This window comes from Heptranchias perlo, chromosome 9 (assembly GCF_035084215.1).
Source record: "Heptranchias perlo isolate sHepPer1 chromosome 9, sHepPer1.hap1, whole genome shotgun sequence".
NCBI classification, from domain to species: Eukaryota; Metazoa; Chordata; class Chondrichthyes; order Hexanchiformes; family Hexanchidae; genus Heptranchias; species Heptranchias perlo.
Genome location: NC_090333.1, coordinates 55,385,248 through 55,401,741, shown reverse-complemented (window position 1 = coordinate 55,401,741; position 16,494 = coordinate 55,385,248). Strand labels below are relative to the sequence as shown.

Genomic DNA, 16,494 nt, shown 5'->3' with positions numbered 1-16,494 from the left:
TAATTTTTGATGTCCGACTTGATCTGTGACATAATGGCAACCGGAACCAAGAGCCTAAAAAAAAACTGATGTATGCCCTGGCCTTCAATGAGCAGAAAGACTGGGATTGTACCAAGAACCTAAGTTACCCCTCACCCCCCCGCACTATGCATGAGTACCTGAATTGTATGCCAACCCTCAATTAGATTCCCCCTCCCACTAAGCAGAGGGAACACAAGCCTTTCCCTGCTCAGCACTGACCACTGACATGGAGCAAAAATATTGTGACCTTCCCCAACCCCACACTGGATTCATCCTCACTACCCCCACCCCACACACTGATCAGAAATATTGTGCTACCATCCCAGCATTTGCCCCCGCTCCCAACAATGAGAATAGTGACGTGGAATGAACCTCTGCAACCTGCACTTGGCACCCACCTGCACTGAGTCGCACTTTAGCATTTGGAGCCAACCCCCCTCCCACTGAGCATTATTTAGGTGATTGGAACCTACCCGCCTCAGCCAAGCAACATCTCCCTCCCACATTGATCACTGTGTTGACGATCACAGCCCATACACCTCACCTGAGCTCCTCTCCCCACACTGACCAACATGGGTAATCAAACCCCACATTTCTCAGCCGAACAATCCCCCACCTACTAAGCATCCTTTTGGTGACTGGAACCCAGTCTCCAAAACACATCTTCTCCTCCCTCTCCCCAACTAAGCATCACTTAGCTGATTAGCTGTCCTCTTTTCGCCAACTCGTCCCCCTCTCTTCTCCCCCTCCCTTTCCCTCTTCTTTTTTTTCAAAAAATATACTTTATTCATAAAATTTGCAGCAGTACATACAATACAGTTGTCATATCACTTTCCAAACGTACACAATACAGATTATACAATTTGCAGGTTACGTTAAGTGCAGTACAATGAACACATTGGACATCGTTGCAGTTCATGACACTCTAGGGTGTCTCATTGCATCATACTCAACACAGATTATTGCTTACAGATTCATTTCAGATTCATTACAGGTACATTACAGCAATTTGAATTTTACATTCTGCCCGAGGGGGTTTTTCCCTGATTGCAGCCCCTCGGTTTACAATGGCGGGAAGGCTCTAAACGGTTGCCTTTCCCCACAGGGCCTTTGCGGCGGCCGCACCCATCCTCAGTGCATCCCTCAGCACGTAGTCCTGGACCTTGGAATGTGCCAGTCTGCAACACTCGGTCGAGGACAGCTCCTTGTGCTGGAAGACCAGCAAGTTTCGGGCAGACCAAAGGGCGTCTTTCACCGAGTTGATGGTCTTCCAGCAGCAGCTGATGTCCGTCTCAGTGTGCGTCCCCGGGAACAGCCCGTAGAGCACAGAAACCTGTGTTACGGAACTGCTCGGGACGAACCTGGACAGATACCACTGCATCTCTCTCCAGACCTTCTTTGCAAAGGCACATTCCATAAGGAGATGGGTGACGGTCTCGTCTCCACCGCAGCCTCCTCTGGGACAGCGCGCGGTGGCGCTGAGAGTCCGGGAGTGCATGAAGGATCTGACGGGAAGGGCCCTTCTCACCACCAGCCAAGCAAGGTCTTGGTGCTTGTTTGAAAGTTCTGGCGATGAGGCGTTCTGCCAAATGACATTGACAGTCTGCTCGGGGAACCAACCGACAGGATCCACCATCTCCTTTTCCCGCAGGGTCTCGAGGACGTTACGTGCGGACCACTTGCTGATCGCCTTGTGGTCAAAGGTGTTTTCCTGCACAAACCTTTCCACGAAGGACAGGTGGGGCGGAACGGTCCAACTGGACGGAGCGTTCCGTGGCAGCGTGGCCAGGCCCATCCTTCTCAACACCGGGGACAGGTAGAACCTCAGCACGTAGTGACACTTTGTGTTTGCGTACTGAGGGTCTATGCACAGCTTGATGCAGCCGCACACAAAGGTGGCCATCAGGATGAGGGCCACGTTGGGCACGCCTTTCCCCCCTTTCTCTGGAGATTTGTACATCGTGACCCTGCGGACACGGTCCATTTTTGATCTCCAGACAAAGTGGAAGATGGCTCGGGTGACTGTCGCGGCGCAGGAGCGAGGTATGGGCCAGACCTGCGCCACGTACAGCAACACCGAGAGCACCTCGCACCTGATGACCAGGTTCTTGCCCACGATCGAGAGGGATCGTTGATGCCACAGTCCCAGTTTCTGCTTAACCTTGGAGATACGCTCCTCCCAGTTTTTGGTGCACGCCCCGGCCCCCCCGAACCAGATCCCCAGCACCTTCAGGTAATCCGACCTGACGGTGAAGGGGACAAAGGATCGGTCGGTCCAGTTCCCAAAGAACATGGCCTCGCTCTTGCTACGATTTACCCTGGCCCCCGAGGCCAGTTCGAAACGGTCGCAGATGCTCATCAATCTTTCCCTCTTCTACTACTCTCACCTTTTCTCCACTCCCTCCTCCTTTTGCTTCTCATCATCTTCCCATCCCTAGTCTTCCCCTCCTCCCTCTCCCTCATTCTCGCTATCCCTGCCCCCTCTCTTCTCCTCTCCCTATCTCTCTTCTTGGTCCAATTCAATTAACCCCCACCCTCTAACCCTACTTGACCTGAATATTGCACTTGGCATGGACTCTTCCTATGCAACACCACAGTAGATCGGCTAGTAAACCAATAAAAATGATATACTGTATAAATGTGATAAATTTGCTGAACCTCTCTTTCAAGTCATGTTTGCTTTATTTATCATTGTTTGTTTTACATTCATAAAATAAAGACAGCTGCAGAGGGAGGTGTGGTAACAAGTACGAGCGAGGCTTCAGGTGCCACTGTGACATTAATTGCCTTCGTTATGGTGAATGCTGCAAAGATTACAGAGCTCTCTGTACATCAGGTAAACATAGCAGATAAAGGCAACTGCGCGCTTTTTTTAAACAGTTACTAATTTTTAAGGGGTACCTATCCAATATGAAACTGATAAATTATTTGCTTATTAATAAATAAGATCCTCTGACTGATTATGATTTCTGACTTTGGTGACTTTAAACTTAATATATAAACTTGAGGGTGAAGGAATATCTACTTTCATTCCCCTTTAAACAGATATGCATCTTTATAAATGTAGGCTCTGGTAATCAGTTACTGTCTTGTTAACTGGCAAATAGTTCAATTTTTTCTTTTGAATTTTCAAAAGGCATTCGATAAGGTACCACACAAAAGGTTGTTACACAAGATAAGGGCTCAAGGAGTTGGGGGTAATATTTAGCATGGATAGAGGGTTGGTTAACGGATAGAAAACAGAGAGTAGGAATAAACGGGTGCTTTTCAGGTTGGCAGGCTGTAACTAGTGGGGTGCCGCAAGGATCAGTGCTTGGGCTTCAGCTATTTACAATCTATATTAATGACTTAGATGAAGGGACCGAGTCTAATGCATCCAAGTTTGCTGACGATACAAAGCTAGGTGGGAAAGTAAGCTGTAAGGAGGACACAAAGAGTCTGCAAAGGGATATAGACAGGTTAAGTGAGTGGGCAAGAAGATGGCAGATGGAGTATAATGTGGGGAAATGTGAGGTTATTTACTTTGGAAGGAAGAATAGAAAAACAGAATATTTTTTAAATGGTGAGAAACTATCAAATCAGAGGGATTTGCGTGTCCTTGTACACAAAACATGGAAAGGTACAGCAAGCAATTAGGAAGGCAAATGGTATGTTGGCCTTTATTGCAAGGAGGTTGAAGTACAAGAGTAAGGAAGTCTTGCTGCAATTGTACAGGGCTTTGGTGAGACCACACCTGGAGTACTGTGTACAGTTTTGGTCTCCTTACCTAAGGAAGGATATACCTGCCTTAGAGGCAGTACAATGAAGGTTCACTAGATTGATTCCTGGGTTGAGAGGCTTGTCCTATGAGGAGAGATTGAGTAGAATGGGCCTATATTCTCTGGAGTTTAGAAGAATCAGAGGTGATCTCATTGAAACATAAGAATCTAAGAGGGCTTGAAAGGGTAGATGCTGTTTCCCCTGGCTAGAGAGTCTAGAACTAGGGGGCATAGTCGCAGGATAAGGGGTCGGATATTTAGGACTGAGATGAGGAGAAATTTCTTCACTCAGATGGTTGTGAATCTTTGGAATTCTCTACCCCTGAGGGCTGTGGATGCTCAGTCGTTGAGTATATTCTTTGATTGAGATCGATAGATTTTTGGACTCTAAGGGAATTATAGGATATGAGAATAAGGTGGGAAAATGAAGCTGAGGTTGAAGATCAGCCATGATCTTATTGAATGGTGGAGCAGGCTCGAGAAGCCGAATGGCCTAGTCCTGTCCCTATTTCTTATGTTCCTATGTTCCACCAAATAGTGTAACTAGATCACCATTAATTGACATACAAAATGCATTGCTCCACATGCAATTTTCTCCTGCCCACTACGAAATGCAATGACTCATGTTGGGGTACAGTTCCATGGGTTTCAGGCACCCTCACATACCTCCGCCAAGTGACCATCCTTTATGTGTCAGCATACAGTGTCAGCAGGGTATTTGAGCATGAGAAGGCTTCACTGCCAAGCCTGATCCTGTCCTCACCCAAAGTATCTGCATCCACACTGTCTGGCAGGAGTCAGTGGATAGTGATCAGGAGGAAGAACTATGATGGACTTTTGCCCTCTCAGCAAGGCACAGGCCAATAGTCGTGCTCTCCCTATAACTTCCAATGCTATCCCAGCTGAGATCAGCTGGTTCAACACAGACAGGGATCTTACTGCTCTGTGTGCTCAATACTGTACTCTATGGTGCATTTAACTATCCACTCAGCCTGCACAAAAAGCACTTTGTATTACTTCTTTCATGTGGTATTGTATAATGTATCTGTTTTGACTTTGTATAGAAACCTCATGTTCTGGACGCTGTTGGGAGACACATGAGCGGGGTCGGAAATGTCAGTGTGATTCCAAGTGCATGGAGTACAATGAATGCTGCCCAGATTTTGTTACAAATTGTAGAAAAGGTAGGGAAAAGTGTCCTGCTGCTGGAACTGTTAACACACTTCATTTGTTAGGTGGGACAACGACAGATTTTAGCCAGAGACAACTATCACAAGCAGAGATAACTCAAACTGTAAAATTTAAAAACGGTCTAGGAAAGATCCATTTGTTGATACTTGTAAAGCTCACTCTCATTTTACTTCAACCTATCACAGGGGAGAGGAAGGAAACACTAGCATTCCAGGAAAACAATCTTTGTCCAATGAGTGAAGCAGAATGCACCAATAGTTATACAAGGCTTTCTCTTAACTGCTTATTACTAAACTTTATTTGAAAAATAGTTGGTTAGTAGCTTAAACAGAGGTGTGATACAGATCTTCTATAAAATTCCGAAAGCTTCCATCTTTTCACTGCAAGATTACAAATATAGATAAGAGGGCAGTCATTTGACTCTTCATATCTCATCCATCCGGAAAGAAACTAAAGTTCCCCAACATAGCAGCCAGCTGTTTCTTACCCCTGATTTCAGGAATTTTACTCCTGGTTCGAAAGGGTTTATGGACGTACTTACTTCAGAATAATTATGTTTTTTTTAAAAAATCAATTTCACACCTCATATTGGTATTGCTAGTATCAGACATTCTAACATCACCACTTGGAATTGATACATCATGTTTTCCCTTTTGTTGTTCTTTTCTTGGCCTAAGCTGTATTTTGATTATTTTGAAAACCTTCAAATAAAACTTTAGAAATAAGGTTTCAAGCTTCACTCACCATTTTTATTTTTAAATCACAGATTCATGGAAAAGTCCAACAACGTTCATGCCAACTACCAGATCAACATCATCATTCATCAGTTATACTTGGAAACCATCAACAGCAAAGCTACCTGAGTTCATCAGTGATGCAGCGGTTCAACAAGACCCTGCCAACTTTTTGGATGAGAAAACTAAAATTATGAAAGAACCTACAAAGCCAAGTATGAAGCAATTTTTTTGTTAACATATTGACAGACAGGGATATAGTCAACAGCAAGCTATTTAGTCATGTGTCTGTATTGCTTTTTTGTGAAAGTTTTTTAAACACTAATATTTATTAACTGAGAGCAGTCATATTTTGTTTTTGAGGATTCTACAGATTACATTTTCATTTTTTAAAGTAAAAATGGATTTACTGCATTGATGTGCTTCACAGTAAATAACAATGCACAATATTTTCCACTGTGCACAGGCTCCTTAACTTCCATGACAAGGAGCAAATGTTACATAAGGCCACAGACAGAGGACCATTAGACTGGACAGGTAGTCACATAAATGTTTGTAGTAACTTTTTCCTGAACTGTTAGAACCTAGCTCTAAGAAGCACAGAAGAAGGAAGAATAATTGATAATGCTACAGTAACAAAGGATATTGAGATGGATAAGGAAAATGGGGACACACAGATAATGGCTGATCTTTGACATGGATAAGAGAACAATACAATCCATTAATGGAAGGTACTGGCCTTGTTTGAAGAAGAAACATCTTGTCAGACCAGGACCAGAATAGGAAGTCCCAGAATAGGGAACCAAAAGGCTTAATGGAAGGGGCAGAGAAAGCAATGAGCGGACAGACTGGAGGCAACCCTCAGTCCTCGACTCCTGTCAACATTAAGCACATGGTAACAAAGAGCGAATGTTGCTCTCACACAAAAAAAGAGGAAGCCAGCGGGGGAAGAGGAGGGAAGGGGTTGTAGTGGTGCGTGGGCATGGGACAGCCAGCCATCAGGGAAGGGACTACCCAAGGCACAGCAAAGCCAGCTGGCAGGAGTAGGATCAATTGAGAGATGACTGGAATTCTATGCATAATCTGGAAACAAAGCGTGTCATAACACTTACCCTGGGATAAGACATTAACAAATGACTATCTTAACATAGGATTCCAAATTTAAGATCCTAAACTTAGGGTAAGCCGACTTCAATGGGATAAGATAGAGATTGTCCACAGTAAACTGGGCAAATCTGTTAATGGGTAAAACGACAGAAGATCAGTCGTTCAAAAAAGAATTTACCGTAATACAGAACCAGTTTATACTCCTAAGGGACAAGAGCTCTACCTGCCAAAAAAACAGCCATGGACAACAAAAGAGGTAAGGGACAACATAAAACTAAAAGAAAAAGCGTACAAAAATGCAAAAAACAGCACAGTTCCTGGAGACTGGGGGCGATACAAAGAACAGCAAAGCATGACAAAACAGATAGTAAGAGCTACAAAAAGGGAGTATGAAAAGAAACTTGCAAGGGATAGCAAAACCAACACAAAAAAATTTTACAATTATATTAGAAAAAAAGAGAGTGGTCAAGAGCAATGTGGGCCTCTTAAAAACGGATAATGGTGATATTGTAAATGCAAATAAGGAAATGGCGGACATGTTGAATAATTACTTTGCGTCAGTATTTACAGTAGAGGAAAAGGATAGCATGCCTGACCCCCCAAGGAAACTAATTTTGAATCAAAGACAGGGACTCACCATAATTAATGTAAGCAAATTAACAGTAATGAAGAAAATAATGGCACTAAAGAGTGACAAATCCCAAGGACCAGATGGTTTCCATCCCAGGGTTTTAAAGGAAGTAGGTGAGAACATTGGAAGATTATAGTTAGGGCATCTCGATTCTGGAACCGTTCCTTTAGATTGGAAAATTGCACGTCATTCTGCTATTTACGAAAGGTGAGAGGGGGAAATCAGGGAATTATAGACCAGTTAACCTAACATCTGTTGTCGGGAAATTACTAGAATCTATAATTAAGGACAGAGTGACTGAACACCTTGAAAATTTTCAGCTGATCAGAGAGAGCCAGCATGGATTTGTAAAGGGTAGGTCATGCCTGACGAACCTGATTGAATTTTTTGAAGAGATAACTAAAGTAGTGGACGGTGGAATGTCTATGGATGTTGTTTATATGAACATCCAGAAGGCATTTGATAAATTCCCACATAAGAGATTGTTAGCTAAAGTTCCAGCTCATGGAATTGAGGGTAAATTATTGACCAGGTTAGGAAATTGGCTGAGGGGCAGGAGACAGAGAGTAGGGATAATGGGCAGGCACTCAAATTAGCAGGATGTAACTAGTGGTGTCCCACAGGGATCTGTGATGGGGCCTCAACTATTCACTGTATTTATTAACGACTTAGATGATGGGATAGAGTCACATATCCAAGTTTGCCGACGACACAAAGATAGGCAGCATTGTAAGCAATGATGGAAGCATAAAATTAGAGAGATATTAGTAGATTAGGTGAATGGGCAAAACTGTGGCAAATGGATTTCAATGTAGGCAAGTGTGAGGTTATCCACTTTGGACCTAAAAATGATAGATCAGAGTACTTTCTAAATGGTGAAAAGCTCAAAACAGTGGAGGTCCAAAGAGACTTAGGGGTCCATGTACATAGATCATTAAAATGTTATGGACAGATACAGAAAATAATAAAAAAAAGGCCAATGGAATGCTGGCCTTTATATCTAGAGGACTAGAATACAAAGGGGGTAGAAGTTATGCTGCAGCTAGACAAAGCCCTGGAGTACTGTGTTCCATTCTGGGCACCGGACTTTAGGAAGGATATATTAGCCTTAGAGGGAGTGCAGCATAGATTTACTAGAATGATACCTGGACTCAAAGGGTTAAATTACGAGGCAAGATTACACAAACTAGGGTTGTATTCCCTGGAATTTAGAAGAATAAGGGGTGATTTGATTGAAGTTTTCAAGATATTAAGGGGAACTGATAGGGTAGATAGAGAGAAACCGTTTCCACTGGTTGGGGAGTCTAGGACGAGGGGACACAGCCTAAAAATTAGAGCCAGGATTTTCAGGGGTAAAGTTAGAAAACACTTCTACACGCAAAGGGTGGTAGAAGTCTAGAACTCTCTTTCGCAAACATGAGTTGATGCTAGCTCAATTGTTAATTCTAAATCTGAGATTGATAGATTTTTGTTAATCAAAGGTATTAAGGAATATGGGGCTAAGGCAGGTATATGGAATTAGGTCACAGATCAGCCATTATCTCATTGAATGGCGAAACAGGCTCGAGGGGCTAACTGGCCTACTCCTGTTCGTATGTTCCTATAAGACATTAACAAATGACTATCTTAACTAAAACTTGGAATCGCTAGACAATCTCCCCGCCCGTCCCTCAAATTATCGAGTGAGTAACAAGGGGCAGAAAGGAAGATCACCTGTTCAGGGTGGCAAGTAATTGTTATACCTGATCATTTTGCCTAGAATCATTATACAATATATATCAAGGGTCAAGGGTTTCAATGACCTCATCAAAGAAAAAAATTAACAGCCATAGCATTGCTGGAATAGGAGCAAGTTAACCAAGCATTACTGCAGGAACTACAAATGATACTATGGCCCTGAAATTACCCTGTACGAAGATTAGAGTCTTAATACTTAATACCTTCCTAGTAAATTCCATGACGTAGACATGGCTTACTTGATGGTTTAATGAGTTTATCCAGAAAATAGCTGAGCTGCACAGATCAAAAGGGACGCAGGATCATCCTTGATCTGTGCTGAGTTAGTTAATCTTAGCTGGGCTACAGCATTACAAGCATTCCTGCATTGGGGAAGGAAAATTGACCAAGATTTCTGCTCTGACCACTATCCAGTGACCTGCTAGAGGTGTGTAAAATGGACAAGGACAGGATCAGGATCCAATGTGATCCCTTCCTATGGTAAAATAGCCAGCTGATATTCACTGTTGGATAAAAAAATGACCACTTAGGCAAGGTACTGAAGGCTGGCTGGTGCCTGTACAACTGTACCCCAGCAATGAGTGAATGCCTTCAAGTGGGGGAGGGGTGCGGCAGGAATAAAGTTACAAGAAAATAAAAATGACATAGCAAGAGTAGTGAATTATAATTTTTCTGATTTGTCTAATCTTACTTTTTCAGGAAATGGAAGTATTAAGGTAATTGAAGAATCTACCACCATGAATTCAAACCGATTCGTAATAGGAAAATACTTGGATGCCTCCAGGCCTATGGAAAACACCATGGAAGATGATCCTTTTGTGACTGAAGAATCAAGTTACATGGACTCGAACTTAGAAATAGATGATAGTGAAAAATCCATTTTCCCTGAAGAACTTGTTACCATGGATCCTATGAGAATACAAAATGGGCCTACACAGCCTACTTTCCATGACAAATCAGCTACCATAAACACAAGCAGCTTAGACAAAGAAGGAACACAGGCCACTGTTCCTGAAAGATCTGCAGCCATGAATCTGGAAAACATGGACAAAGAAGGAACACAGGCCACCATTCTTGAAGGATCTGCAGCCATGATTCTGGCAAACGTAGACAAAGAAGGAACACAGGCCACCGTTCCTGAAGGATCTGCAGCCATGATTCTGGAAAACGTAGACAAAGAAGGAACACAGGCCACCGTTCCTGAAGGATCTGCAGCCATGATTCTGGAAAACGTAGACAAAGAAGGAACACAGGCCACCGTTCCTGAAGGATCTGCAGCCATGATTCTGGAAAACGTAGACAAAGAAGGAACACAGGCCACCGTTCCTGAAGAATCTGCAGCCATGAATCCTGAAATCTCACAGTCCATTGCTCCAAACAGAGTTCTTACCGTGGATCCTGACAACTTAGACAACGCAGCCACAATACAATCCATTCCTCCTGAAGAAGCTGTAACAATGCTCCCAAATTTGGACAAACTAGGGATAACAAAACAGACTGTTCCTGAAGAAAATGCCACCACCAATTCTAAAATCTTGGACATAGAAGGAACGACAAAACCTGCTGATCTTGAAGATACTACCACAGATTTTAAAGTTTTGGACAAAGAAGAAATGACCAAGCCCCCTGTTCCTGAAGATAGTACCACAGATTCTAAAATCTTGGACATAGAAGGAACGACAAGACCTGCTGATCTTGAAGATACTACCACAGATTTTAAAGTTTTGGACAAAGAAGAAATGACCAAGCCCCCTGTTCCTAAAGATAGTACCACAGATTCTAAACTCTTGGCCAAAGAAGGAACGATGAAGCCCCCTGTTCCTGAAGATAGTACCACAGATTCTAAACTCTTGGACAAAGAAGGAACGATGAAGCCCCCTGTTCCTGAAGATAGTACCACAGATTCTAAACTCTTGGCCAAAGAAGGAACGATGAAGCCCCTTGTTCCTGAAGAAGATAGTACCACAGATTCTAAAATCTTGGACAAAGAAGGAACGATGAAGCCCCTTGTTCCTGAAGAAGATAGTACCACAGATTCTAAACTCTTGGCCAAAGAAGGAACGATGAAGCCCCTTGTTCCTGAAGAAGATAGTACCACAGATTCTAAAATCTTGGACAAAGAAGAAACAACAAAGCCCACTGTTCCTGAAGAAGATAGTACAATTCACCTTAACAACTTACATAACAAAGTCTCAACTCAGCCTACCATTCCTCAAGAAGCTGCTTTCATTGATCCTAACGTAAACAAAGGAATGACACAACTCACTGTACCTGCAGGACCTGTTACCATAGACCCAACGTTAGACAAAGCAAGTATGACACAGCCCAATGTTTTGGGAAGAGCTGTGACAGTGGAACCTGCCAACTTAGACAATGAAGGAGTCACCAATACTGAAGAATCAATCACCATGGATTCTAACATCTTAAAAATAGAGCCAATTGTGCTGTCTATTGTTCCTGATAAATATACAGTAAAAGATATTAATAATGTAAGTAAAGCCAAAACTACGCAGCCCATTATTTCTATGACTAGCTGCAATACAAATTATCTCCTCGCAAAGGAATATAGGCAGGTTAAGTGACTGGGCAAGAAGGTGGCAGATGGAGTATAATCTGGGGAAATGTGAGGTTATTCACTTTGGTAGGAAGAATATTTTTAAAATATTTTTTAAATGGTAAGAAACTATTAAATATTGGTGTTCAGAGAGATTTGGGTGTTCTCATACAAGAAACACAAAAAGTTAGCATGCAGGTACAACAAGAAACTAGGAAGGCAAATGGCATGTTGGCCTTTATTGCAAGGGGGTTGGAGTAAATGTGTAAGGAAATCTTACTACAATTGTACAGGGCTTTGGTGAGAACTCACCTGGAGTACTGTGTACAGTTTTGGTTTCCTTATCTAGCAAAGGATATACTTGCCTTAGAGGCGGTGCAATGAAGGTTCACTAGATTAATTCCTGGAATGAGAGGGTTGTCCTGTGAGGAGAGATTGGGTATAATGGGCCGATACCCTCTGGAGTTTAGAAGAATGAGAGGTGATCTAATTGAAACATATAAGATTCTGAGGGGGCTTGACAGGGTAGATGCTGAGAGGTTGTTTCCCATGGCTGGAGAGTCTAGAATTAGGAGGCATAATCGCAGGATAAGGGGTCGGCCATTTAAGACTGAGATGAGGAAGAATTTCTTCACACAGAGGGTTGTGAATCTTAGGGCATTCTCTACCCCAGGGGGCTGTGGATGCTGAGTCATTGAATATGTTCAAGGCTGAGATAGATAAGATAGATTTTTGGACTCTCGGGAAATCAAGGGATCGGGCAGGAAAGTTGAGTTGAGGTCAAAGATCAGCCATGATCTTATTGAATGGTGGAGCCGGCTCGAGGTGCCATACGACCTACTCCTGTGCCTGTTTCTTATGTTCTTTTTTAATTATTGCAATCTTCAATAATATAAAATCATTTCTCACTGCAGAATCAGTAAGCCTGTGCATCTCAGTGGAATTATCTATCTCAATAAACCTTGCAACTGGGGTGTCCAACTTGGAGGCTGAATCCAGCTCACTTACCAATTACATATTGTATGAACAGCTCCTCATTAAAAAAAATTGTTCTACCTCAAAACCGATTGCTCCTGCTCCCAGCATGAAGCCACAAAGGAGTGAGGCGAGTGCTATTGATGAAAAGTTTTCACCTCTTTAAAAGATAGCACTGATCTTCCAGTCAGGAATAAAACAATCAGACAGTGCTGCTGGCTGTCTCAGCAGGAGTACACCAAGATGACACTCCCCTCCTCTCCATCTCCAGTCAGAACCTACTTCAAGAATCTAAGACTCTGCAAGTCCCGACTGGAAGAAAACAACACTGCTGGTAGTGGAAGGAGGGTGTCAGCTTTGTGGTGCTTCCGTCGTGAGAGTTACAAAGAGTTTGTTTCATTCCCAACAGTGGATCAGCTGTTTCTGCCAACAGATTTTTTTTGGAGGGAAGTGCCTTTTATAAAGAGTGCTCACTTCACCCATCTGTGACTCTGTTCTAAGTGGGAGGGTAGGTTACTGTCAGGGCTCACCATCTTGGAACAACTGATTCGCCTGAAGCAGCTCTTAAAAAAGGCTCATACAGGATTGCTAAGCAGGCCAGCACCATAATTCTATCTGACTCAAAAACAACACAATCATACTGGGCCACGCAATAGCTGTGGCATTATTCCAAAAGGTTAGGCATCCTGTCCTACAGAGCCTTTCAGCTGAGCAAAAGATCATCCATTTCAGTAAATATAATCAGATGAACCATATCCACAGCATATATTAAAGATTAAAAAAAACAGAAAATGCTGGAAATACTCAGCATGTCGGGCAGCACCTGTAGAGAAAGAAACAGAGTTAATGTTTCCCGGTCATTGAACTTTTGTCAGAGCTGGAAGAAGTGAAAGATTTAACAGTTTTTAATCACGTATAGAGCCAGGCAAAGGGGGGGGGGGGAGGGGGAGGGAGGAGGAAAAAACAAAAGGTAAGGTCTGTGATAGGGTGGAAGGCACAAATGATTAAATAACAAAAGGGATGATGGTGCAAGGCAAGGAGAGTGGTAATGGGACAAGTTAAGAAACAAAAGATGGGTCTAAATAGCAATATCAGAACCATTAGCAACACCTGCTGACCGAAAAAACGGGAGCAGTGATTATGATCTGAAGTTATTGAAATCAATGTTGAGTCCAGAAGGTTGTAAAGTGCCTAAACGAAAGATCAAGTGCTCTTCCTTGAGCTTTATTGGAACAGTGTAGGAGGCCGGGGACAGAGAGGTATTTATTAAAGCTTGTTCCTCCATTAGATACAAGTGCTAAAAAGTCTTTCATTTCACAGGTGACCACTCCTGCTGATGCAGCCCAAGACAGTGATGATTATAAGGTGACCAATGTTGCATTACCATCACCAGCCCTCAGAAGTCAAACAACTATGAAAACCCCGTCACATGAAGGTAGGGCTTACAATTTACTGGCTGTGGTCCACTGTGCATGCATTGAGAAAATCCATGCTGCACATCCACAAAAGGTAATCTGTGATGCAGATTATTATGCTGATTACAGGTAAATTCCTTTCCACACATGATTCTTTCACTAATTGCATATCGATATTATTCAAGCATGATAATTAATGGTGAAAGTATCTATTGGAGAACTAAGAAAAACATAAGGCAAATGGCAAGGGCTTCTAGATGCTCACAAGAGGCAAAATGATTCAATGAAGGAGTGAAATCACTTAGAGATGAAAAATGTCATCTTTTGCTCGAGAGTGAAGAAATGGTAGTGATGCTTAATGATTACTGCACCTCATTTTTTACAGAGGAAGGTCTATTAGTTATTGTATGGACTAGCAACCCAAAGATCTTGATTTAAAATAGCTCCACGGCAAGTTGTGAAACGGAATTCAATAAATCTAGTAATTTGTGGGCTACCACCAGAAAAATGACCATGAAAGCTGCTGGATTTTGTTTGTAGAAACCCAACCAGTTTATTAATGTACTTTGGGAAAGGGAACGTGCCAACCCTACCTGGCCTACATGTGAATCCACTCCCATGATATGTGGTTGACATTTAGTGCCCTCTGAAGCAGTTCAAGGAGAAAGCCCACCATCACCTTCTCAGGGCAACTTGAGATGGGCAACAAAAGAGGCTTTGCCAGTGTCGCCCACATGCCGAGGTCAAATTAAAAGAAAAATAGGCCTGATAAGGATGCAGAAGAGCCACAACAATGATAAATATATATATTTTTAAACTGTACCAAGAAAGTTAATTGGAATGAAAGTAGAAAAGGTACCAGGCCCTGAAAACTAAGGAAGGTTGGGAGACGAGATGCTGTTGCTAGTGCTGTTGGGGAAGGTTTAAATTAGAGTGGCAGGGGATGGGAACCTGAGCGGGGAGTCAGAAGGGAGTAAAGTTGAGAGCAGCAAAGAGAGGGGAAGACCCAGGGGAAATCTACAATACAAATAGTACAAACAGTTGTTCAAGAACAAGTGAAAGGGAAAAGCGTAGAGCAGCAGAAAGAAAGTGCACTTTCGACACTAGAGATAAAGTGAAAACTAGAAGGTGTAAAGCGATTAACCCAGCATCAAAGCTGAAGGTCAGGCTAGGGCATGTGGCCCAACTAAGAGTTCTATATACAAATGCACGGAGTATAAGGAATAAATTAAATGAACTACTGGTTGAAATTTAAATTGGAGGGTATGACATGATAGCTATTACTGAGACATGGCTGCAGGATGGTCAGGATTGGGAACTAAATATACCAGGTTATAAGGTCTACAGGAGAGATAGGGGAAATGGAAGATGGGGAGGAATAGCCTTAGTGATTAGAGATAAAATCACTTCAATGATAAAGGAAGGTATAACGAGGGGTAAGCAGCCAACAGAGACCTTATGGGTTGAATTGATTGAATTGAGAAAAAGGAAAGGATCTAAGACTATAGTGGGAGTTGTGTATAGGACCCCTGGCAGCTGCTCTGAAGTGCTAGATTGTATAAATGCAGAGATTAGACAAGCGTGTAACAAAGGCATAGTGGTCTTAATGGGGGACTTTAACCTTCACATAGATTGGGAAAAGTAGACTAGCAACTGTCAGAAAGGTAGTGAATTTCTTGAGTATGTCCGGGATAGTTTTCTACAGCAGTATGTCCTAGAGGCAACAAGGGGGCAAGCCATACTAGATTTAGTAATGAGTAATGAACCAGATTTAGTTAACAGCTTAACTGCGTGAACATCTATCCAATAGCGATCATAACATGATCGAGTTCAATGTAGTGTTTGAAAGGGAAAAAAGTGAATCAGCTGCTAAGATTCTAGACTTGGGTAAGGCCGACTTCAATGGGATGAGAGAGAGACTGTCCACAGTAAACTGGACAAATCTGTTAATGGGTAAAATGACTGATGATCAGTGGGAAATGTTTAAAGAAACATTTAACATGATACAGAATCGGTTTATAGCCCTGAGGGGCAAGAACTCTACTTGCCAAAAAAAATAGCCATGGACAACTAAAGAGGTAAGGGACAGTATAAGACATAAGGAAAGGGCATACAAAAAGGCAAAAAATGGCACAGATCCTGGCAAATGGGAAAGATACAAAGATAAACAAAGGGTCACAAAACAGATAGTAAGAGCTACAAAAAGAGAGTATGAAAAGAAACTTGCAAGGGATATCAAAACCAATGCGAAGAACTTTTATAGTTATATTAGGAAAAAGAGGGTGGTCAGGAGCAGTGTTGGCCCCTTAAAAACTGAAAGTGGGGATATTGTCATTGACAATGGGGAAATGGCAGACATGTTGAATAATTA

General features: G+C 42.5%; 1 protein-coding gene across 2 annotated transcripts in view; it reads left to right on the top strand.

Annotated features, from left to right (window-relative positions):
- Positions 1 to 16,494, top strand: part of prg4b (proteoglycan 4b) — a 43,479-nt gene that overhangs the window by 12,518 nt on the left and 14,467 nt on the right. For both annotated transcript variants that reach the window (XM_067990485.1, XM_067990486.1), the window contains exons 3-7: positions 2,741 to 2,857; positions 4,844 to 4,963; positions 5,737 to 5,919; positions 9,879 to 11,668; positions 14,029 to 14,143. In XM_067990485.1, coding sequence (XP_067846586.1) covers positions 2,741 to 2,857; positions 4,844 to 4,963; positions 5,737 to 5,919; positions 9,879 to 11,668; positions 14,029 to 14,143 — 2,325 coding nt within the window. The remainder of the gene's footprint in view (positions 1 to 2,740; positions 2,858 to 4,843; positions 4,964 to 5,736; positions 5,920 to 9,878; positions 11,669 to 14,028; positions 14,144 to 16,494) is intronic.